Genomic DNA, 25,954 nt, shown 5'->3' with positions numbered 1-25,954 from the left:
ATAAAAGAGGAAAAGAAAGTACCACACCCTTGTCAGTATTGCCAGCAAGTTTCACTCTCCTTCTCTGCCCACGTCTTCCTGCCATCCCTCTGAGGCTTCTGCTACAAGGTCCCACACCACAGACTCGTTTCCTTCCTCTTGTCAGTCTTTCCGGAGGATCTCCGTCACTGCTTTTGTAGCCACTTCTCTGTGTGTCCCTCGTTGCTACACCTACTTACATGTGCCACAGGTCGAATAATTCGGCTGCTCTGTTCAAGCTCTGTTGCACACAGTTGAGTCAACTGCAAGCTTTTAATGGGAGGCCTATCAAGTCTCTATTGTGTTGAGTTACACAAGCACTCACAGTGTAACCTCCCTACAACTGAGAAAAGAGATGGTTTATATGGTGGAAAAGTCAACCGCTAGAAGGAGGGAGGGAGGAATGTGTGTGTGTGTGTGTGTGTGTGTGTGTGTGTGTGTGTGTGTGTGTGTGTGTGTGTGTGTGTGTGTGTGTGTGTGTGTGTTGACAAGGAGGGGGATGCTTTCATTAAAAGGTGCTGAGCAGTAGCAACACCTTTCAACAGCTGTCAGAAAGCTCATTACCTGGACTCCTACTGACACACACACACATTCACTCACACCGCCTGTAAAGAGGCCCCGCTAAGCTGTCTTTTAAAACATGGTCTATGATAAAACCGGGCTGTCCACCAGGGGATTGTTCAGGTTTGAGGGTTGAAAACACATAAAGTTGGCCAGTAGTAGTGAGAAACCAGACATTAAAACACACACACACACACACACACACACACACACACACACACACACACACACACACACACACACACACACACACACACACACACACACACACACACACACACACACACACACACACACACACACACACACACACACACAACCAGGAATTTACACTCTTCTGTCAAAACCAGCAGAAAGTCATGAAACTAAGAGAGAGACGGACACATGTGTGAACCCACATGATGCATACATATGATATGAGACCAGACGGATTTAAGGAGTGGAACGTTTTGGCATATGTTCATAGCTGCAATAAGTTCAAATGACAAAACTCAACGTGACATGGCGTACAAACTCCTGCCAACACGCACACACACTTAACACTTCTTTATCCATAGCTCCCCCGAAGAAAGTGTACAAGCAGAGCAAAGCAGGAAAGGCAGCAGGTGGGATAAGCCCATATCCTCGGGGCACATTTTAAAAAGTGGAATTACCCTTGCAGTCTGCTGGTGCTCTCAAAACACCCTTTCTTCTTTACAGCACCTCATAAAGGGCCTTTTGATATTTTCTTGATGGAGTCGGCCAAGCCAACATTTGGCAGCAGGCGCCCCCCCTTTTCCTGCACCACACAACCCTGTCAAGAAACACACACAAGTTGGCGTCGAACGGACAAACTTGCCCACCGAGCTGCCTGTCCCACATGAACCCAGCGAAAATAAGTTTCCTTCAAATGTCCTTGAACAAAGCCTTAGGAAGGAGGTATTAAAAGGAGAGGGGAAATTAAAGGAAACACACGTGCAGTGAAAGGATTTTAGTTGGTGGCCTTTTGGGGCAAGTTCAGGGGGAAAAAAGCAGACAGTCAAGTGCAGATCTCTGGAAAAAATGTGCCCCCTCATCCCTGTGGTGAGCTCAAGCTGACTCTTCATCTGCCCACCAGAAGACCGGTGACTGCAGAGTGAACCCAAACCTGGCTATCCGGCGCAGGCTTGGGCCATTGATCATGTCAAGTAGACAGGACGACTCACGGGCAGGCGAGGAAGCCGACAGAGAGCGGAGGCAGGCAGACAGGCGAGGTGAGGAGAGATGACGAGAGAGTCATGGAAGCAAATCCTGAGTCCTTTGATCCTCAGGTTGTTTCTCGTCCTCCCAGACTTCCTCTCACCATCTGTGGCCCTGGCTCTCACCTGTCTGTCTCTGGCAAGGCCACTAGCGCTCGTTCAATGGCTATTGCTTCCTCCCCACAACAATAGAAACCTACAAAAGTAGAAGTAGTCCAGCCCTGGCTGCAGCCTCGCTCAGTCAGAGGAAGTAAGGGGGAAAGGAGGATAACGTAAACAACAACAGTAGTATTCACTACAGCTCATTGGGGAAGCACCGCAGACCAAAGCATGCAAACGCAAAACCTCTTATTGGAAGGAACTAGCACACCCACAAGTAGTAAGACAGCTCATTCCCACTCAACATGTAAATGACTGTTTCAAAGCGTCCACACACACTACAATAAGCGTTTCCTCTTTCTTTTTCCCTAGGCTTAGCTATGTATCTAACGGCTTGATCTATCAATTTCAACTACCTCTTTTCACTGGGAAGGACTTGAGAGGCACCAATAAGAGAGAATCAGAAGCGAAGACAGTGACTGAAAGTAAGATGGACAGATCAACAGTGAAAGGGCAGGCAGAAAATGTTGGTGGTTTCCTGATATCTTAGTGATTTGTAGTACATACGTACATGGTGATCTTTGAAACACTGCAACCCTGGCACAAAGTCCCCTTAAACTGGCACCAATACTTTGAGTCATACCAGATGTAGGAGTCACTGTGGGAAACTTCTGCTTTGAGTGGTTCAGTGAAGCAATGATGCATATAAGAGTTTTTCACTTTTGTTTGGCAACCAACCGCAGGTTGCCCATCACTGCGTCGGGGTGGAGCCAGTCAGAACATTAACCAGAAATTCAGATTTAGGCCCTACAGTGATTCATTTCCTTCTGCCTCTCGGTGTGTTGGAAGTTCCACGTGACATTAATATGAGGCAAAAACATGTCGTTTTGACATTTGGACTATAACCATTCAGATAATACGTTACTGAGAAAGCAAGCAATGCCCATTCAGTCAGTTCCCATAACAGAAGTGCACCCAGAACTCATTCAGCATTCCTGAACGAGGCATAAATCACTTCAAGCAGCACCTAACTCCTTAGCTGGATCACTTCCTGTCTAACTGGCTGTCTGTCTGTCTGGCTGGCTGGTTTTCTCTTAGTGTTTTCTGGCAAATGAGGTGCTCAAGCAGTGGAGCAGGAGCTGATATATCCAGGCCTACCAACAGGCTCTCGTTTAATCACAGACCATACGTCAGTGAAGACATGGACATATTATCTGCTAGTTTCCATCCACTGAAGAGTATGTGATTTTTTTTCTTTGTGTCCTTGTATACCTGCCTGTGTGTGCGTCACACGTGTTCACACACAATGCAGTAATTGTCGGTTTTCATTGGTAACCTAATATATTTTTTACAACTACAAAAAATACTGATTGCTACAAGAGAAACCTGATATCATAGCCATGTTTACACAGGTTATATAAAAGGAATTATATATGTGTACATGACAAAAGAGAAGGGAATGTATTGCCGTGAATGCAATGGAGTGTAATGAAAGGTCTTTATTGTCCATTGTATTCAAATGACTACATCCAAAGTCTGACTAAAACAGAAACAGAAACTCTAATAAATAAGTCTGTTTCCATATCTGTAGACTATTTGTAAAGTAAAAACTGTGTTTTGTGAGAGCCTTGGCTCAAAAATATTACAGTAAGTTGGAAAGTAATCTGACCACTGACCAGCTGTATGTAAAGTTTTAAAGATGTTAACACATTCTCCTGTTTCCTGCCTTAACCTGATCTTTCCACATATCCTGGTTTCATGTGCACGTGTAACCATAGTCAGCGAGTGAACACTGAAACAGGCACACACGCACACAGTGGCATCTGTTAAGTTTTCCATTGACATTCATGTTTTCACACACAAAAAAACTCCCAAACTGTCAGCTAAGCACACAATTACAGGCCTGTTAGCTTACACACACACACCTGTTCCCCCTCAGTGACCACAAGGGCAAAATTTACACACAAACAAATGAACTAATGCAAGTATATACAAATTAACTCATGCACCATATCTAGACAAGAGGTCATGGCAGTTGCACATATTCACATTGGCACAATTTGACTAATGTCCAAGTGAACACAACACCAGCGGGCCTCCCTCCCCTCCCTCCCCTTCCCTCGGCCAACTTCTCTTCCATCACTCTCCACCCCTGAGCCCAGATTATAGCTGTACTGCACCGGCCGCCCACCACTCCCTGCCAAACACTGTCGGCTGCGTAAACACGGCCCATTCACACACACACACGGAGGGAGGACAGTCAGGCTCGTCTGGGGTTTCTGGTCGTGGCATGGCTGTCCGAGCCCTCCGCTTCTCATAACAGTGAGCCCCTAGCAACGCTCGAGCCAAGCTGTCAGTCAATAACATGGTGGTAACAGAACTGCTATATTCACACTCAGGTCACACATGGCTCCAAGCTGACACACACTCCTATATATGCTGTACACAAATACACATGCACAATAGTACATTGCGTGCTCACCAGCGAAATAAACTCTCACAGGTGCACCCATGAGTACAACACGCACACACAAAAAGGCCAAGGTGCACACACAAACACACAAACTCCCTGCCAATTGCCCACGCCTTTGTAACAAGGGAAAATGTGCCTGCAAGCCAGAGAGCTGTTCTCAGTAAACAGCTACAATAGTAGCAGCCAGACATGGCGGTCCGGGTGGGCATGCAGCTACAATACCTCCGTGACCAGCAAACTACTGGGAAAGAACTTACGAAGTCCACATTATGTACTCTGCTGAAACAAAAGGGCAAACTGTCGGCCCAGTTGCCTCATAACAGCTTGAACGAGATTTCTTGGAATGTTTCAGCGTAAGCACTCTTGTGAAACACTTCTAAAAAAAATCACGAAGATGGACAGAACGTCCGATGTGACAGATTCAGTCTCCACACGGCGGTTGATGAGTTTTATTTACAGTGGTGTGACTGACGCTGCTGAGGGGCTATAAACTGCTATTCGAGCAGAGCTGGATTCCAACACAGGCCTGTGGAATCCGGCCTGGCACATTGTCCGTCTCTGGATTCGACACAGCAGTCTGGGTGCCCAACGCCAGCCAAACAGGCACGTAAACACCACATACATTGACATATGGGAGTTCACATATAGACTCTACACACGCAAGCACGGGTTGACACGCTCATATTTATGCATAAACAAAACCGCACATTATAAAGGGGGCTTGTGAAAATAACTGGAAGCAACTGCAGGGATTGAATCTGTTTATTTATAGGCGGCACTGCCTATTAATGGCCTTGGCTATTACTGCAGAGCTGAGACAGATCTGTTAGCAAGGTGGCGTGATACACAAAGTCCTTATCCTGGAAATGGCTTCCTGCTATGAAAATGTTCCATGTTGTAAAGTAATATAATACAGTAACTAACATATAACTGTTATGTGGTTAGAATAATCTTAAATCATATTTAACATTGTAGTTTCAGATCAAATTTATTGCCAGTGTAGAGTGTAAGTACAATATATTTTTTTAGTGCTGCTCTAGATGGAGTATCATTAAGAAATAGATATAGCATACATATACAGACACACGTCAGCCTATGCATATAGAAACGCACATACCTAATATTTACCTACACTTATAGATACATAGCCTAGTGCGCCTCTTCCCCAGGGAGCAGCTTAGCAAAATAGGGCCTCTCTATCCACTCACTGCACACTAAAATATGGTGCTTTTTTTTTATAACAGTTTGGAATTAAGGAACAGAAATAGTTCTTCTCATGCTTCAGTATTTTGTGCATTTCATGTTGAACTCATCTTCTACTTCAAACTGCTCATTCAGTTGCATTGGAATAATTGTTTTCAGAGACAAGTGAAGGCCTTTTCCCCGGTCATATCAATTACGACTCAGTGACCTTGGACCAGCTGACTACTTAAGCCTTTTAACTTCAGCACATTCATTTGACATTATCTTGGAAGGATCAACAAGGTTTATGTATATATAACAGCACTGACAAGTCCTCATTAGAACAGCAACCGTGGTACTATGTCTCCTTGATTCTCTCTCATACACACACACCACCCCCCCCCTACCCAAGATACCACTATCTATTCCCAGTCCTGCCCCCTCAGGCATTCTAATCTTTTAATTGAATCTTTTGTAATTATAATGAAATAACTGCGGACTTCCATCAGGGAGAAAATGATCGGGGGCCAGAATGTGCCAGCGGTCACAGGAAGCTCTTATTTCTCTGCCATTGCTGCTGAGATATACCCCCATTTCAATTAGCTCCTCAATTCACATTTGAACAGCACATTAAGATTAAACAAAGAGGTGTATGTGCCTATGTATGTGCATGTGTGTGCGTGTGCGTGTGTGTGTGTGTGTGTGTGTGTGTGTGTGTGTGTGTGTGTGTGTGTGTGTGAATGATTGCACACAAGGTGATGGATCAGTCTATCAATCTGTTACTGACATCTCACTCTCTTGAAGGTATCGCTTGGAAGCATCACAATTAATATCCAAACAGTGTTCAAAAAGATCGAGCTACCAGTGTGTTTTGGTGAGAAAAAAACACGCTTCCCCTTCTTCTGACCCTGGAGAACTGCTAAGCGTAATTGCCTCATTCTTCTAAGCAAATGAACATTGACAGAGAGGGAATCAGTCTGCATAGGCTCTCTGAAATGGCTTCCCTGGCAGTTGACTAATTCAGTTCTCATTGACGTATGACTAAATCAGTGTCCATTATCCTTACGTGCAAGGCAGCTCAGATGTAGTACCAGCTCCGTGGTATAAGGCACTTAAGAGCATTACACAAGCCAAGCTGGTTGAAAGGGGTCTCCTTTTCAGCAAGCTGACAAGGCGGCCACACATGGTGTAGATCTGACATTGGCCGGCCTGTAGCCTCTCACTAACCTCTGACATTGAGGTCTCCCACTAGTGAACAAAAAAACAGGAAAACTGACCACACACTTTAAAGTCCTCTAACTGTCCCGGGCTAACGGCCAACGACAGTGACACTTATCACCGCAGGAGATTTACTGCCAGGACAATAGGATACACTCATTTTGTGTAAGATTTAGGGGGGAAACGTTTTTTTTAAACTGTATTTTCCACAGATTATCAAAGCACTACTGACGTTTTTTGGGGGGGTTTTAAACACAGTTTGACCATAGTAATTCATTGGTATGTATCATGCCAGGGCCAGGTGACTATCTTTTCAAACCCTGTGGTTATTTTGGAGAGCAGAGTGTGTGCTTGTGTGAGTGTGTGATGAGGAGCCAGACAGGTCCCTCTGTTGTGCAGCTGGGCTGGCTTAATGAGATATCAGACTCAAACATCAATTCATCAGCCTCATTGATGAGGACAATGAGGGGCAACTGCTTCAGCAAAGAGAGGCATTATGGCTCCTCGTGTGGGGATAGGTCCGCCTTGTTTACAAAGGTTATTGGGCACAGAGGGCTTGAAACAGTACACCACACCAGCCTCCACTTTGCTCTGCTCTGCTAGACTCGGCTCCTTTACCCTCGGGGCAGCTTCTCATGACTTTTTTTTTTTTTTTTTTTTTTTTTTTTTTTTATCTCTTTGATTTTCTGGAACAAAGACCCAAGAGAAAAATGTACTTCTGGAATCTAGAGGCCCTAACTTTCAAATGTATGCATGTATGTGAATGGGCTAAAAGGAGAGCCCGTAGAGGCCTGATTGATTAAATAAACAAATCTCATCTTGTTATCATCAGGGTTCCCCTAGCCAAGCAGAGCAGGCTGGGCCGGTTGGAGTCCCCCCTGGCCTCGGCCTCCACTGACAGAGCATCTGTCTTCATTAAAGCTCAGCCAGTGTGCATGACAGCCACTGAAACGCTGGTGTCTTCACGATTAATGAAGACAGATGAGTCCCCCCCGAGAGGCAGTAAAAAGGAACAAAAAAGCTGGAGGACGAACAAACAGAAAAATACACCAAAACAAAAAAAAAAACAGAACCAATTTCAGAAAGCTTCCCAAAAACAACACAGTTCAGCTGTTTATCCCACTGCTCTATCTCTTCTTGTATTCTTGATTGTTTTTCCACTGCCATATCTGGCTTGTCTCCCTCCACACTTCTCCCACCATACCATGCAAACACACCCCCCCGCTCTTCCACTCTCACACACTCTCTCACGGCAGTAGTGGCCCCCTGGAAGTGTATGGAAATGGACCCCAGTTTTGTCTATCCAGAGACAGGCCTGTTGTTAGAGTCAGAGCCTTGTCTGAAGAAGGGAAAGGGAAAATTAGAGTCTGACAGAGGAAAAGAGAGAAAAAAAAGAAAGCTGGCCAGAGTATCCCTCTGCTTTTTGGAGACTGTGCATGTATTCTACATTTCTAATTTATTCATTTATCCATTAAATAATTCATCTACTTATTAATTCATAGCTCCTGAGGAATATCATTATCCATCTTGTATCCAGAAGCATAAACAAACCTCTGACCTAGGAGGACTGCAGCCTGCTACGAAAAAAACTTTAAACATCTGTAATATTTAACAGGCTGTTTGTCAACAACATTTCATGAGAAACACACCAGAAGCGTGTCAAACCACAACATGGAAAGAAGAGTTAAGGTTTCTGTTTCTTGTCTTCTTCCTGTAGCGCACTATATATTTCCCTCTTTCTTTCATCTCTGCACACTTAGTAGTTCTGTTTTTAGTATACAGCACCTGGCAAGGTCAAACCTCAGGTGGCTTCACATTGTCGCTGAAACTTGACTCCATTGGCTCAACCTCACAAGTACACGAAAACACACACAGACACACACACACACACACACACACACACACACACACACACACACACACACACACACACAGTGCATATCATATCATAGCAGAGTTTCTTTCAGATGGCTGAGCAGCTCAGACTGGCTGTGGGCTGTGAGGGGGGGGAGAGGAGAGGAAAAGAGAGGAGAGGAGACTGTTTGTCCCAGTCTTTTCCTGTGCTGCTCTGTAGCCCCTGACAGCAGCCCCCTTGGTCGAGCCCTGAGGGGTAAGCAAGGCAGCAAAGAGAGAGAGAGAGAGAGAGAGAGAGAGAGAGAGAGAGAGAGAGAGAGAGAGGAGAGGGGGCGAGAGACATGCTCGTGTCATACAAGAAAATCCCAAACAGGATGCCACTTACACTGAACGCTCGCACTGCCCGTCCAGGCGAAGGGGTCCAGCCCCGCAAAGAAGGGGCTCGCCTTCCGCAGCATGCACGCGCCCCGGCTGGTGACATCATAGAGCTGACGGGGGCCCATTCCCAGAGCCTCCATACAGTCGAACATGGCACCCGCCCCCCCTCCTCCTCCCCCTCGCCCTCAGCAACAACACGCAACAACAAAAAACAAACAAACAAAAAAAAAAAAAAAAAAAAAAAAAAAGCCCAAAACCCCAACTACGAGCGCTCCTCAGTGCTGCCTGCGTCCGAGCGCGCACGTCTCTCAGCTGAGGCCGCGACGACAACAAACAGCAGCAACAGATCCGCTGCCTTCACTTCTCTCTCTCTCTCTGTCACCCTCACTCTCTCACTCTCTCTCTCTCGCTCTCTGCTGCTCTTTCCTGCCGATGCTGGAGCTTGTTCTCCCCCCTTCTTTCCCTCTCAGCTGGAATGCAGATCTGGTTCCTGCTTGCCTGGGCTGAGCTGAGCTGAGCCGAGCCGAGCTGAGCGTGACTCTGACTCTCTCTCTCTCTCTCTCTCTGACTCTCTCTGACTCTCTCTCTCTCTCTCTCTCTCTCCCTCTCTCCTCTTCCCCCTTGCCCTTGGGTGAGCTGCTCTCTGTCTGCTGTAACAGACCTAAATAACAGCCTCTCACAGCTCTGGCTGAGCCCCAGACACGGCGGAGCGAACCAACTGCCTCGGCATGACGCTCCGAGAGGGGGTGGAGAGAGTGAGAGCGAGAGAGAGAGAGAGAGAGAGAGAGAGAGAGAGAATGCCAGAGAGGGAGGGCTATAGAGAGGGACCCAGAAGGAGCGGGGGGGGGAGGGGAGGGGGGGGCCGGCCAGCAGAGCCTGCGCTAGAGGAAGAACTGATCTGGTTAGAGGACAAAACTCTCTTCCCATTCTTTTGCTTTTTTTTGTTGTAGTTGTTGTTGTTGTTGTTGTTGTTGTCAGTGCCGCTTTTGTGTTTCATATTTCATCCTAGAATGCAAAAACAAACACAGCCCCCCCCCCCCCCCCTGTCCCATTCAGATCTGGTCCCTGTCTCTTCGATCGCACCTCCCCCGTCCCCCACCACCACCACCAATTCCCCTGCAGTAAATATGAGCCCCCCATCCCCTCCCTTCTCTGAGCCCCCGTCTCTAATCATAACCATATTAAAGTCCAGCCACTGGCCCGGGTGTGTGTGTGTGTGTGTGTGTGTGAGACAGAGAGCCAGGGAGAGCAAGAAGGAACATTGTGCTGGGGTTGAACCCAGAAACCAGATGCCAGGGTAAATCCCTCCCTCTCCGTCAGTGTGAGGGAACAGAGGATGGGCAGTTCTTTCTGTCTCTCCCCTTACTGAAGTGCTTTAACAGTGATGAATGAGAGGCTGCCTTGCTCAATCCCCGCAGTGCATTTACACAGACAAATACCCCCGATATACAAACACACCATGTGCTGGACACACTTCTCACAGGTTCTCTTGACCCTGTTCGTGATTTATCTCTGAGCAACCGATGCGAAGAACGCAGGGAGATGCAAGGATGTGACGAGGTTGTGCAAGTAACAAGGATTTTAAATGTGTCACCTGAATGCATCATTGAGCCCCCAAAAATAATCTGCCTTAAACATTTAGCTTTCTTAAACCCAGGATGTTCTGTGTATCGATAAAATAATTCAATTTAAAACATAGCAGTGCCCTCACAGTGACGGTAAATCAAAGGGAAATCAATAGGTGGTCTGCGTTCAATAAAAAAAGCCTGTCACTGGTCCTAACTGTCCCTCAGGAGATGGATAGACTCCGGCTAGGCTAAAGCAAACAGCTAGATACAATGGAAGATATATGATAATAGAATGACTTTAGTCTGTGTGCCCCACACATTCATCTCCCCCCTGTCAGGCCAGTACAAGTGGTACAGCCCAGCAGGCAAAAAAGACAACATTTCCTGTCAATCTGTGCTGCTGGCTACACTCTCCATAAACACACAGTGCCCTCCCTCCTCCTTCTCCTCGTCCGTCTCACACTTCACTCTTTTTCCTGTCTCGTGAAAGAACCCATGCTTTGGCATTTCAGGCTATTTTTGATTAATTTCGATTAAAATGTTTATTGACCTAAAAGCTTTTCCTTTGGTTGAGATCTCTTGTTTATTTTTGTTAAGCTGGTTCACTAAATGCACTATGCATACACACCGTCACAGACTTGACTCACACATTTAACAGCTCTTTTGTTGCATCAAACAGTAAACAGGATCAGAAGTTTTTATGTGTTTCTTCATACACTTGTCGGGTCATAAAGGGGAAGCTTTATGAGAGCAAGAATAGACCAGTGAGGCCAGATAACAAACTGTTATCTATCAAAGATGCCCCTGCTTACAGTGTGATGTTAACAAAAAAAAAAAAGGTTCTTCCTCTCCACCCATTTACACAATAATTAAAAAAAACAATGTTCAGCTCTGGATGCATTTCAGATTAAATCATCACTGCCACGAGTCACATTTTTATGATCCACAGGCATTCTTCTCACACTCGTCTTTTGTCTGTTTCCTGTGTTTCTTTTTTGTTTTTTTTCTTTCTCACTGCTAGTTTCAAACAGCATCCTGGAAACTTAAAACTGGCTAATCCCCTGGTGTCCAAATGTTCTTTGAAACTTTGGTGTTGTTTGCCAGGGCTGCTCTCTGGACCGGCACTCAGCAACACAATCGATTTATAACATCATGTGCTCACCCTTAAAATCTTTTGTTTTTCGGGAGATTTATGGACCTTATCCAACTCCACTGGTTTTGACATTTCTTTTTTTTTTACTGTGTGTGAGACTGTAATTCAGACCACTAACCCCCAGGTTCTCCACTTATTGGCTCACAGCACTGTGAGCTGAGAGTCTTCCAGTGCTTCAGAGGGTTTACCGAGTGAGTTTAGACATCTAATCTACACATACTCCATACTGCTGCTGACCCAGGCCGGTCCCTGCCTCCCCTCCCGCCTCCCCTTCCTTCCCCAGCCAGAGAGGTTGAACTCTAGAAGAAACCCCCACTGGGCCACTAACTTTCCCCCCAAACTTATCCTGCCCTCCCTCCTTCTCTCCCTCACTCTCTGGCTCACAAGTCTCTCCATCGCTCTCCTCATACCCCCCCCCCCCCCCCCCTTCTCTGTTTCTGCAAAATACTCTCCCCATTTCGTCAAGTTCCCTATGGCCTTTATTTTTTTTTTCTCACTGCATGATTTGTTTTAGTTGACAAAGATCTCTGCTTTTGGAAATGTTTCATTTTCAGTGGCTGCCAACTCGCTGGTTATTTTGTGTGACTGTTCAATCATGTTTAATTGCACTTAATAGACCAGATTGAAAAAAGTTTATTTTGTGGCATGAAGCTTCGTCTCTTTATCTATTCATCAGACAGGGACGCTCAGTCAGCTGGTCCCAGACTGCTTATAGCTCCACGTGGGCTGCAGCCCAGGAAAATCAGGCTTTACTGTCTGACACTCTGATGCCAATTACAGATAAGACGTATACAACACATTGTTGCCACTTCCTCTGTATACAGTCATTCACGTCCCAGCCAAGCAGTCAACAACGCAGCGGTGTGTGAGGCAATAAAGGTGGCTTGTTTTTAAATGCCTATGTGCTAAACGCAGGATGGTGATTTTGAAAGGAATGTAGAGCTTTTTTCATTGCTGATGTGAACATGTGTGCAGTGTGTGGACGTGCTGAAACAGATTGCCGGTGATGATAGAGACACTGAACACCGGTTCAGAGCGCCCTCCCTCTGCAGACAGATTCAGGTTACTCAAAATACAGACATACACAGAGATCCTGCTTTTTTGGGGGGCGTTTTTACAATTAAAGAACCTTAATGAAGGACGTAACAAACCAGCTCCTTGCATCCAAAATATATTTTCCATCCTTTTTTGTTTATCAGCTCATTAAAGAAAGTAACAGAGGGCAACCCTAGCGTTTCTACCCATCACATCCATCAACTGCTCCACCAGCGGCAGATTTACACATGTTCAGCTCTGACAAGACATGTAATCTTATCCACTCGTCTACCTCACTCTCTCACAATATATCTCTTGAAGATAACTGATGTGTCACTGAAGAGGGATGTCAGGAAGGTGAGTCATGAATTTAATTGAATAGACTTTATTTTTGACATTTCTTAAAAATAAAAATGTATATGTAAAAACTAAACAAAATTGCTAATATATAAGGGGACTTTCAATAAGCAATTTAAATGAACATTGCATGTCTGAAATTGAGTAGGAAGAGGCAGCGTGCTTGTCTGGGCCTACCCCAGTTCTAATCTATACTAATCCATCAATACTCAATCAGTCACATGAACCTTTTCTGCCTCAGGGTAAATCCCCGAAACAATTATTGGAGAGCCCATTTTTTCAGCGGTGGCCATGTTGCCGTCTGTTCCCATGCTGAGGCCACCAAAGGCCTAACAGAGCTACTTTTCAGAGCTCTATCATTCTTGGCCATCTTTCAGCAAAGACTTTTTCTCTCTCTCTGTCTTTCTCTCTCCCTCTATCTGCACTGTCATGACATTTTCGCTACCCGTGTTTTGTGGGAAAAAAAAGAAAGAACTTTTTTAGTAATGTGGCGAAAAATAAGAAACGTCTTGTCCTGTTCTCATAGGCCCGCCCTGTGCCTCTGTGCCCTCCCACGCCTTCTGAAGGCCCATCCCTCCTTTCTCGCCATTGCACGATCTTCATCTTGCACGTGCCCACAAGGGCCCATCTGAAAAACAGACCCCTCCCATTTTTAATAGTAGCCTCTTTATCTTCATCTGTCATCATGTCAGAGCTGTAGTAAACTCTGTGGCCTCTCCTTTACCAGAAACCTTTGCTGACTTTCAACACACGCAGGCATGCAGGCACAAGCACACACTCAATACGCAAACACACGCAAAGTTTCAGAAAGTTTCCAGCACTTAGGGCAAATTGGCTCCAACTTGCACAGAGGGATAACGGGAGGAAATCCAAGGTGAAGGCCGAGGAGAAAGAGAGAAAAAGGAGAGAGAAAAGAGTAAGGGAATTCAAGAGTGCATAAGCCCACAGGCTTTGGGTGGATATCATCTGAGGAGCAGATATTCCACCAAGTTTCATAATAAAAACGCCTTCTGCTTTAAATTGAAAGGAAAAACAAAGTAGGCCTTTTTCCTCCTCATCTATTGAATCAAGGCCAGCAATGGTTGAAAAAAAAAAAAAAAAGAGCATCAATTTCCAAAGAAAAGCGCCTCGGAGAGCTGTCATCTTGAGGCTGGCGGTTGCCATGGGAGATAAAAGCAGGGCTGTTTGTTAAAGCTCCAATCTCACTGATAGATCAAAGACACAGCCAAACAGCGATGCACGTGCTGTCATCACACACAAGCACACACAAATGGTCCGAGCATTGCTAATGTGCTATGTTTATCGTGGTCACAAGAGCAGAGATGCCAGAGAGCAGATGGCTCTTTAATGGCGCTTTTTTTTCTGATTAAGTTTTGACGGTCATAACGGTGAACACTGGGGTCTCACAACCAAACACGGCTAATATTGAGATAGTGAAATAACTAGGTGAACCATCAGTTGATGTAACATCTTTAACATGATTTGAATAATTCAAAACCGTTACTGGTTAGAGATAACATTTGTATTCAACACGTGCAGACCTTCCCTTTTATACTGAAATGATCCAGAGTTAATTTCTTTTATGTTTTTGATAAAGGCTCAGACAACATGACGGAAATACAATATTGGCATGTGATCATGCAAATCAGAGAAGATATTATTAATTTGTATGTAAATAGACCTCATACGTCATTACAGATCATTTTCACTGCTCTAGCTTCATCTTTTCAATGATTATAATCCATAAGCAATGATCACATGAGAGGCTGCTAACAATCTCAAATATATGTCTCTCATTCCTGAAGGTTTTCTGAAATTCTTTGAAATCCTCATTTATAACGTTTTCACCCCAGGCCCAAGCCATTTTTTGTTCAGCTGCTTCGAATAAATCTAACAGAGATCAGTAAATGACACAGTGATTGACAGAGGTCAGAGATTATCAAGAAAATTCAACTCTCAAGTGTCTCTGAGGGCCTTTCACAGTTTAAAAAGAGGGGTGACATCAAAGTTTATAAAGAGGGAATAAATAGAGAAGGGAGTTCTTCTGTGCCTGTGAGGGTGAGCCCATCAGTTTCATATCCATATAGCTCACTTTCTCTTTCATCTCCCTCCTAGCCTTCACTCAAATATACAGTATACCCACATAAGCACGCACTTTATGCAAAATCCAAACCTCCACAGTGAGGCACACACCCACCTACTGCACCTCCATCAAGGCTGGGCTGAAAGCCAGCACTTCAACCTTTATGAAAATAAATGAAGTTGTACAATGTGCTGTTTGTGCTCGTCTCCCCATCCAGTGGAAAAGGCTTCACTCTGCTAGTCAACATGTCCCTCTCCTCCATTTAAAAGTTCACTTCGACATTCCCTCTCACAGCACATTTCCCACCAAAATGGCTCCTTTACGCAACTCCCCGAGCTCCCTAAGCCAACGTGACCTCTTTGGATGTGTGTGTGTGTGTGTGTGTGTGTGTGTGTGTGTGTGTGTGTGTGTGTGTGTGTGTGTGTGTGTGTGTGTGTGTGTGTGTGTGTGTGTGTGTGTGTGAGAGAGAGTGTTTGTTTAAGAATGCAATGAGTGGTTTTAATTATGTCACTCTGCATGAGGATATTCTCTTCTGCTGGAACATTTTGGTCCTTTTCACAGTCAGCCTGACTCAATATCTGGTTTGTGTGTGACTGTGTGCGAACACGGGTTAAATGCTTGGCATCTTTTTCTGTAGTTTCATCATCATTTTTTGGATGATTTTTGTGATTCATGATATAAAGTTGACTCAATCTCTTATGTCTTGTATTTAATATGTAGGTATTAATAAATATGTTGGCCTATTAATATAAGCTGAACTATTTTCACTAGTATTTACTATAAACTATTTTCTATTATTCTGCTATTTCAATGTATTTTTCTATTCTGTAGTTTCTATGATACTTGTTTTTCCCAGATGATTTATGGGATTTATGGTGTATATTCCACACAATTTTGATGTTATATTTAATAGATGCTTGTTTAATATTGATCTTGATGTTCCCAGTTATTTTATCATGGAGGCTCATGTTTTTTCCGATTATCAGACCCTGTCGTTACTCAGCTCTGTTCTGATTGGGCCAATTTGAGGGTAAAGTGACTCTCAATCCTGAGTGATGATTGTGCTTGTGTCTAAACATTGCTTGTTCTGCTTTGTGATGATGATTTGACAATGCCTGACAAAGATCTCCGTAAAATCAAAATATTACAGATTAAAATTAGTTAGGAGCGTTTTTGGTTTTATTTACACTGTGCTGAACTTTTGTTTGATTCTTGTCTTCGTGTAAATACCTTCCCAACACACACTTTACATAAAAAGCTGTTCTCTTTGTCTCCACTGGAGGCACAACTGAGCAGACTCAGGCAGCTTTTACAAGTTTCAACAAGCTATTCATTCCTTTCTATTAATACAATGCTTTTAATTTCATCCCACTGTGTGTTGCAGCTGAAAAAGATCACAGCTGAGCCTCTCGTGAGAGGCACTCCACATAAAGCTGTGGAGTCATGGTCTGAATTGAAAGTCCGAGCCAAGCAAAGGACTGCAGATTTTGGTCCGAGCCATGTGGGCTGAAGGAAATGACCTACTAGCTTTTCAAAACATCCCTGTGGCTGGCTTTGGGGCCAAGGCTCCAGCCCCGATTGGTTAAAGCTTATAGAGGTGTTTCAGGGCTCAGTGGTGATGTTATCACATAGTAAGTGGCCTTAATGGGCTTCCAACTGTTTGTTTGAAGGGCTCCCATAATGACAGGGATCAACTGATAACGGCCTCTGCTACACACTGCACAGAGAGCCGTCAGGCCCTCTCATGGATGAACAAACGCAAATATAAAGATATGGGTGGTAAGGATGGGAGCCTTGCAGCACACCCACATGGTCAGTGCAGCTCATTCACACATGACTTGAAGGGAAGCACTACAGTTTTCTGAGGCCACTTCCTCTTTGTATGCTTTAAGAATAAAGAAAGGCCTACTATCTCTGCATGTGTAAACACAGCCATCCCTCCTCTCTCCTGTCTCTTCCCACCTCTGTGCAAAACAGGTATTTCAAAAAACACTCTGGTGCCAAAACACCAGAGCCGCCGTGGGAGGTGCTCCGACCTGTCGACACAGCGTGCACGCCCAACAAAGGTAGGCTTCACCTCGGTTACCTTTCTAACAACAATTACGAAACGGAGCTCTGGAGCCGGCAAGAATGCAGTGCTACTAACTGCATACAGAAAACACACACATACACACAGAGAAATATCCACAGAACTACTCCCTTTATGTGGAAGGTATTTTCTCTGTCTGGCCTACAGACAGCCCTGACAACAATGAGCATGCCTGTTAAGCCAACTCCCCGAGAGAAGAAGTAGAAGGAGAAGAAAAACAGGGCCTGGGGATCATCCAAACCAAGGCCTTTTGTCTGCTGACTGCTGTCAATAAAGTGACTTGTAACATTCCTTGTGAAGGGATACAAAAAAAGGACGTTTTAAAAGCCAGTACTAACAGCTCATAATATTCCATCCACTGATGGAAACCTAAACTGATACTCAGATGTATTTTTGAATGAGCTTTAGCACAAATAAGGTGTATGTCCAGCGCTACTTTGTCGATCCAGCCACATAAAGCTAAGTCGGCGCTGATTGTCACTATGATCCTGACTTAATCTCTGACCCCAGCCCTGTTAAAGCTGTGACACAGAGCTTAAACAGAATAATTGCTGTCCTTAACCCTTGTGAACGATACTACTGCCAGCATGGATGTGTCGGTACAAGCAGTCATGTATGACGGGCCCCCCAGTGCATGTGGTTGCCTGCGTCTTTTTTGTGCTTTGATACTTGTTTTTGTTTTAACTCCTGCCAGTGTAAAAACCAAAAAGAATCCATCTGTCAGTGCGGTGGGATTTCACTCTGCGTCCGGGGTATGTTTCTAGTTTTTAGATGAAAGAAGGGCACTGTGGTGAGAGAGAGAGAGAGAGAGAGAGAGAGAGAGAGAGAGAGAGAGAGAGAGAGAGAGAGAGAGAGAGAGAGAGAGAGAGAAGAGTGTCTCTGGTGGTGTGTTTGCATATGTGAGCATCTGTGTGTTTTCCTAGCAGGGTGTGTTCTTGGATTCCACCACACTAGGACATTACCCCCAGGTGCTTTCTCTCTCTCTCTCTCTCTCTCTCTCTCTCTCTCTCTCTCTCTCTCTCTCTCTCTCTCTCTCTCTCTCTCTCTCTCTCTCTGTTCTGTGAAAATACCTTGAGGATTAGGTGGGGGGGGGGGGGGGGGACGCTAGTAGTGATTGACAGCTGAAAGGCTGTAGAGGTGCTCAGGCATGCTGTGGTAGGGGAGAGAGGGGGACTGCACACACAGGCAGGGGGCTCTCAGACTCTGCACTCAGCTGTTGCCACCCACACCCATTATAGCCCCTCCACCACCTACCACCCACCACCACCTGCCGCCCCTTTAGCGCTGCACCCAGATAAGATTTCAAATAACTCCCGCTTACCTTTACTTCATGTCCTAACCTTAAGAAAACTGCTCCTTCTGTTCTCTATCTCTCTGCCTTCCTTTCTCTCACACTGACATCCTCAGCATCAAATTATGCAGCGGTGGTTTCTATACGAGGATACTCCCTGACCTAGAATCCTGACGCTGATTAAAAAAAGATGTCTTTTGAAATCAGCAGGTGTTTTGAGCAATGAGATATGTATGTCGGCAGCTAGTGTGTAATCTCGCAAGTTTTTCCACGACAGAACAACACTCTGGATTGCCAACAATCTCCTCTTTGTGCTCTGTGATACATACATCATCCCATTTCTAGTGCTTACCGCAGCGCCCCCTGTGGTCAACTACACGTCTGACACTAAAGGTGCCTGCTGTTGTAATACATCTGATTGTTTGCACGGTGCTTTCTGCTCACCTTTTCTTTAAAAAAAAAAACGGTGTGTGGTATTCTCATTCTGAAAAGAACAGTCAGACTGTCAGTCAAGTCTTTCAATTGCAATTGTGCTCATTTTCAAATATTTGTTGCTTCTAAGAGCACTCATCACCTCACATTGAAAGAATGTTGTTTTGTCTCTAATTGCAGACTTGTGGTTTGTTTGCCTCACAAAAGTTCTGTGAGAGGTGTAGATACACACAAGTAGACAAACACACACTTATAGACAGACAATCACACACACACACACACACACACACACACACACACACACACACACACACACACACACACACACACACACACACACACACACACACACACACACCACAGTAAAGCAAGAGCCAGAGTTTGCGGTCACAGCCACACCATCTACAAGCATCTATACGGAAACCACAGGAGCAGAGTAATCATTGTATTGATGAAAGTGGACTTTTTCTTCCTGGTTTCTTTGGGGGATTTTTTTTCTTATACCACTCATCCTATATCACAAACAGACCCTAAGGTTTTCCATTTCCACAAAATTACACATAATGAAGTGCAATTTAAATAGCCTCTTTCCAGTTCATGTCCAATGTGTATAATGTGACTGAAATTAATGTATGGACCACATATATAGTTAGAGTCGAAGTGGAAAATGATACGTGAGAGCGAGGGAATGAAAATGACTTACAGAGAGCGGCCATCTCTTTGGGCAGGTCAGCACCAAATCTCCCAAACAGGCTGCTGTTGGCCAGCAGGTCGAAAGGGGAGTGGCTTCTCATGGAGTTGAAGGCAAAGGGGTAGACAGCAGGTGGGAAGCCGGTCATGTGACCCACCTGCTGTTCCCTGTTGGTAGCCATGGCGACAGAGGACACCCCTGGGTCCGCGGCAGGCTGCTGGGTGAATTTAACAGACTCTTGCAACACCTGGAAATCCCCTGAAAAGTTGAAATCCGTGTCCTTTCGTAGACTCTCAGGATGTGGGGAATGGATGAGTGACGATGAAGCCTCTGGTTTTACTGACTGCACTTTCGATGGGTCATCCAATTCACTTTTCTGAGGAAGAGAAGGCAGAGACATTTGTTATTTCCCTCTAATAAATTCACCACATACAAACACAAGGATAATTGTTTGTTATTGGCATGAACATGATACAATCAGCGGTTTGTGCTGAGATCCTCTCTGGATTCCACAAAAACAATCACCTCACATCAACTCTGAGATCGTGATCCAGCTACGCTCTGGGACGAAGAATAGTTTATCCACAGCTCTAATGCAAGAAGGATGTGCAGACTTCAGACCAGCAGGTATGAGAGAATGGGAAGGAAAGAGGAAGTGAGGAAGGATGGCAGGAACCAGAACAGATAAAGAAGTGAGAGAAAAAAGAAAGGAGTGAGGCAGTGAGAGGAAAAGCCAGAAAAACTAGGACTGGGTGAGGGGAAAAGAAAATAAGAAAGAAGTTTGGAAAAAGTTATAACAGGGAAGAGCGGGAGGGAGGGTTAAAAAGAGAGAGAAAAAGAGAGAGAGCTCTTGTTCTTGCAGTTTTGAAGAGCTTCCAGACTTCTACAGTGATTCCAGGCTATGCCATATGATTTAAATCACCAGAACTCTACTATAAAGAGCTCCTCTGTTCCTGCTGCCAGCCTAGCACAGCAGCCTGCCTCTCTGCCTCTTTCCCCCAGGACCAGAGGCCCAGACACGGGGTCCAGAGCATGAAGAAGGGGGGGGGGGGTCGATGGGGGTAGAGGGTAGGGAAAATGAGATCCACTGATTGCTAACTGCTGCTGTCACTTCCAACTATCTTCTCTTGAGGTCAGGCTCCCATCCCACAGAGTCATTTTGGCTGTAACCTCCCGCGGCCCGCTCGTCACTTTGACTCCACACAGTAGGGACAGACAAGTCAGGCTCAAGTGTGGGACAAGGCTGCAGTCATGCCCCACTGTTGATGGTTAATACAAGAGGAGGGAAAAAAAATCCCAGCAAAGCCTCCCATTTTCTTTTTTTAATGTTTTCTTCTCTTCGCCTTTCGCTTCCCTAGCGTGATTTCACGAGTGGGTGGTGTGATCAGCTTGTTTTCTAAATGTGGCTTTGAAAAAGAGCAGAGCCAAGGAATTTGGAACTGCTGTGGCTTGTGAATCCGGGTGAAAAGACAGGAAAAAAAATTCTGGGTAATGAATTCGGTATAAACAAAGAAATGAGTTGGGGGGTTGGGGGGGGTTGGGGAGAGATCTAAGGCTGAACCGGTGAACTGCTGAACTGAGCGCAAGAAATGCACAGAGGAACAGTGACAGGATCTGGGCACTGGGGGGCACTAGGAGGTGGCGCCGTGCCCAGGAAAATGAGGGAGAGCTTTCCAAGATGCACACAAACACACCATACATCTGAAACACATACACATGCAATCAAGCACTGAAAAAAAAAACCTCTACACATGTGTGAGAGCACACACACACACACACACACACACACACACACACACACACACACACACACACACACACACACACACACACACACACACACACACACACACACACACACACACACACACACACACACACACACACACACACACACACACACACCTCTCACCCCTTGCCTTTTCCAGGGCTCTGGCTCCCTCCCTGCCTCTCTTTCTGGCTCTTTCTCTTTCAACAGAGCCAGTTAATTACACCCTACTGCTGCAGGCAGCTTCAAACCACCACTAATTTAGAGTTCCATTACAGTAAACTGTTCCACATGTGCATCCAGGGCCCAGGCAGGCTAGGGTGGCCACGTTTCAGGAAGGAGTAGCCGCCGATAGGCACCAACCCCCATCCTGCCAGCACAGCCGAACTGCCATCTTTCTTTTTCTCTCCTTCATTCTCTCTGTATTCCTTTCTTTCCCTGATTCAGTCTATCCCTCATCTTAACTACTTTAGATTTTTTTTTCTCCCTTTTCCGACCCAGCCCCGCATCTCTATATCCTCTCTATAATCACGTCCTTATACCCAATCCTCTCTCCCCTGCCTCCCCCCACCCACACCCCATTTCCATCCCTCCATTGCTTATACAACTTGTACCATGACCTTGTGCAGCGGTTCCACTGTGTGGCTAACACACAAAAACATCACTAAAGATTTCACAGTGGGCCTAATGGGAGAAGAGGTACAGACTGGAAAAACAAAACTGCCAGCAACGCACACAGGCTCATAGCGTGTGTGTGTGGTTGTGTGCATGTGTGTTATGTATATGTACTTGGCCAGCGTTTGGCCCGTTTGGGTATCTGCCTCATGAACTCAAACCAGGCCCCATAAATGCAGCGAAATGTGTCTCAGAGTGCTTTGAGAAGAGAGAACAATAAAGAGAAAAAGGAAGATGTGTGAGAAAAAGAAGGATCGTGACAGAGAGTAGGACTGTACACATGTGACTTTTGTATAATCAGCACAATAAACCGCAGTGCCACTGTACGTTCGCACATGTATCACGAAACAACTAAAGAAACTGAACCAAAGACTTGTACAGAGAGGTACAGAGAGAGAGACGCACACACACACGCACACGCACACGCACACACACACACACACACACACACCCTTTTAAAATAGAACCCAGTCACTTTACTCTCCCCAAACACAATAATGAATTAATAAAAGAGTTGGCGCCAGTGTTTTTTAATGAGTCACATCAGCCCGGCAGCTTTTTACAGAGCCATTTATGTTTTATGTTGGGTCCTGTGGTAGGCTCACTTCGCCAGCCCGTCTGGGGCTATAAGGGGATAAGGGGAATTTGGAGTGACCTCATCCCCTGTTAGCCAGGGCCAAATGGGCATAGAGGGCCTCCCCACTTCCCTTGAGCCTGGGGGGCACACAGGAGGCAGCAGGCAGCCAGGCAGGCGAGGAGCACCAGGGCTAGCTATGAGCGGCTTCACGGCTGTTGCTGGGACTTTCCATCACTTCCTAAGAGGTGTGCTGTAGCAGTTTCAATTTATTCTGGTTGTTTCTGTAAATAGTGGGGGGTCAGACCTCGCAGTGGTTCATAATGTTAGAGCAGACTCATTGGTTACTTGAGGTAATTATGAGATTTTATCGGGACAAAGCGACGTGTAGCAAATTAAATGAAATCAATCAAGATGACAATTCCGGGACAAGACGAGGCACGCTTAGAGAGAATGAGATTATCTTGTTAGCTGAAGATTTTGGATTTCAACAAAAGGACGTAACAGAACGTAGACTCAAGCAAGAGGGAAAAAGACAGAGAGAGAGAGAGAGAGAGAGAGAGAGAGAGAGAGAGAGAGAGAGAGTGAGAGAGAGCGAACGCAGTTCCCACAGATTGAATGTCTGTCAAACAAAGGGAATCAAATCCTCTGTGAGCTAAACAGCGATTGTGCCTTAACAGTTGTGACGGAGTGAGGCCCCTCAGGCAATAAGAACTGCAGTCAAACATAACAAATAAATCACAGCATCTCAGGAAGCTCTGCACCACACAACCAAGAACAGCAGCAGGTTTTTTTCAGTCAGCAAAAGAAACCACAGGTGATTACTCTGCGTATATGAGCAGGATTCTGGGTGCCATGGCATTGCCCGCTTTGCTAACTGGAAGGCCGTTTCTTGTTGCAGTAAGAGGAACACACAAAAAATTTACAGTAACTGTGTGTGATGTTATATTGAGTTATAATTGCATGTTTGTCTTTGTGGAGTTTGTCTTTGAAGTCAAATTCAAACTCCATTCATCATTCTCTGACTCTTTTCTGAGCTTGAGTGGGTTCAAACTTTTTCTCTGAGTTTCCTGAACTCCCATGAAAGCCACAATATGCAATTTATAAAAATATCCTTTGACATCAAATAAAAAAAAAAAAATGGCAGAATCACAGAATCCTCTCACTATTTTTCCACCTCTGACTTGCCCACTTCTGTTCATTTCTTGACTGGCAATGTCTTCCAGGCACTGTCCTTCAGTTGTCAACATCATAGTGTGATTTATTTTCAGTAAAGTTGTAAAGGAAAGGTCTTGAAGGAGAGACAGCTATGTTTAAGTTGTGGGTCGTTGGTGAAGTCAACAGTTAAACGATGATTTTACAGCCCATGTGTCCTGAGTTGACACTGTCTTCTCCAACAGTTTGGAACAAAATGAACACTTAGTTTCATCATCACTGTTTTGTACTGTCACATAATAATTAAAATGTTTAAGCCGAAACATCATGGGAGCGTTATCTGATCTTTTGGCTGGCGTCAGCAGTATTTTGGCTGTGAAAACAATATCTTCAACACTATTATCTGATGCAAAGCTGACAGCTCCTGGTCTTTCAACAAGTGGCTGGCTAATGGCTCTGAGAGAGACACCCAGTGACAGACGGTCCAGTGCCTCCAAACAGACCGGCATTCCATCGCCTCAAACTTGTTTGACATCTGCCTGTTCTTGGCAGCACACAAACACGGATTTGCTTAAAGCAACAATGCAAAAAAGCACCTCTGTGTAATCACTTGTCACTTAAAGAGGTATTGTTTTTCAATAGTGCCACTGGGGAGTGGCATTATGCATTCCTTGTTTTTCTATCTATAAATAATCAAACATTTATTCCCCCAAAATTCTATTTGTTTAATCATTATAAAAAAATAAAATAAAAACAGGCTGTTTTGACTGGCAGTGGTGAAGAGAAGTATGGAAAGAGTGAGAAGTCAGTGAGACATAAAACACTTGGTGACATGATGAAGTCATCCTGACAGCTTGCTGTTTCCATGATGTGGTGGTGCTCTTTGGAGCGCTCAACATGGAGACTTCAGCAGTGGGTCCAGCAACACAAGAAAACACACCACAACAGGAAAAGGCAAATGCAGATGATGGCAAGACATATTGAGAAATAAATAAGGAGTTAGAGAGACAGGAAATTAATCAAAATAAGTAGGTTCAGATTGGAAAAAGTTCAGAGTGTCAATTATTTATTAGATTTAAAATGGTGACGTTGGTGCTTCTAATACATCCTGTTGTGTAATTACTACAGAGATGATTCACACAGGCAGCTATGAAGGTGTTTCCCTTGCTCAACTCAGAGAGAAAACAATCCTTTCTCTGTATAAAGAGATGCATAATGGATGGGTTCACCACAGCCACTTTTAGCCTCGGGAGTCAAAGCAACACTCAAGCAGGCCCAAACACACACATGCAAGCACAACATGCAAAACAACACACGTTTAACGTTATGCCAAAAATTCCTTTTATGAGAGCTTGAAGGCAGGCTGAACATGTAAATCCTCACAATCAGAGAAGCACACCTGCAAAAATAGACATAGGAAATGGTGTCCGGATAGTTTCCTTGTTAATTATAGTGTGGTAGCAGAGAGCCCCTCGATTTTCTTAAAACCACCTGTCTTACCCCTCCCTACTACTTGGCCTTAATTGCTATAGAAATTCCAGAAAAAGACAGGCATCAACAACTCCCAGATTTACTGCTCAAAGTCATATCACAAAGAAGGACTGTTTGCAGATTTTGCAAGACATAAGCTTTTATTAAGCAACTGTTTTTTCAGTGGCTCACACAAATCCTCAGATGTATCCACACCTGAAAGGTATTCCCACATAACACATCAGGATTTGCAATTTCGTTTAAAAGAAAACTCAATGGAAACAAATGAACAAATACAACCGTTTTGTGACATTTTTAAACCTTGATGGTTTTACTGGCAGTGTGATTCTAACACCTGAAATTGTACTATTTATTGTTGTTAATAAAAACAGTGTTTCTCTTGTTTTTATTATTTTGTGTTTAACCTTTTGAGCCATAACATGTCTAAATTCAATGCAAATATCTGAAAAACTGCCACTAATCACACTAGTGTGCTTTGTTCAAAAGTAGTTGTTTCCATGGACGAACATTACATTTAACCAGTATGTTTATGCTGATCTGTGCTGATAGACAGTATGTGAGCATTCAATAAACAATTTTCATCTTGTCTGTT

The 25,954-nt window shown here is 44.7% G+C and overlaps 1 protein-coding gene across 3 annotated transcripts in view; it reads right to left on the bottom strand.

Moving 5' to 3' along the window:
• The window catches only part of rarga (retinoic acid receptor gamma a), a 43,424-nt gene that overhangs the window by 10,137 nt on the left and 7,333 nt on the right, over window positions 1–25,954 (bottom strand). For 2 of the 3 annotated variants that reach the window (XM_054609684.1, XM_054609686.1), the window contains one exon: window positions 19,712–20,075. In XM_054609684.1, coding sequence (XP_054465659.1) covers window positions 19,712–20,075 — 364 coding nt within the window. Of the gene's footprint in view, window positions 1–9,007; window positions 9,722–19,711; window positions 20,076–25,954 lie in introns of those variants that run through there. The other variant, XM_054609685.1, reaches the window with a different exon arrangement.

The sequence above is a fragment of the Anoplopoma fimbria genome, chromosome 12 (assembly GCF_027596085.1).
Source record: "Anoplopoma fimbria isolate UVic2021 breed Golden Eagle Sablefish chromosome 12, Afim_UVic_2022, whole genome shotgun sequence".
Lineage (NCBI taxonomy): Eukaryota > Metazoa > Chordata > Actinopteri > Perciformes > Anoplopomatidae > Anoplopoma > Anoplopoma fimbria.
The sequence above is the reverse complement of the archived record's forward strand: the minus strand, read 5'-3'. Positions and strand labels throughout refer to the sequence as shown.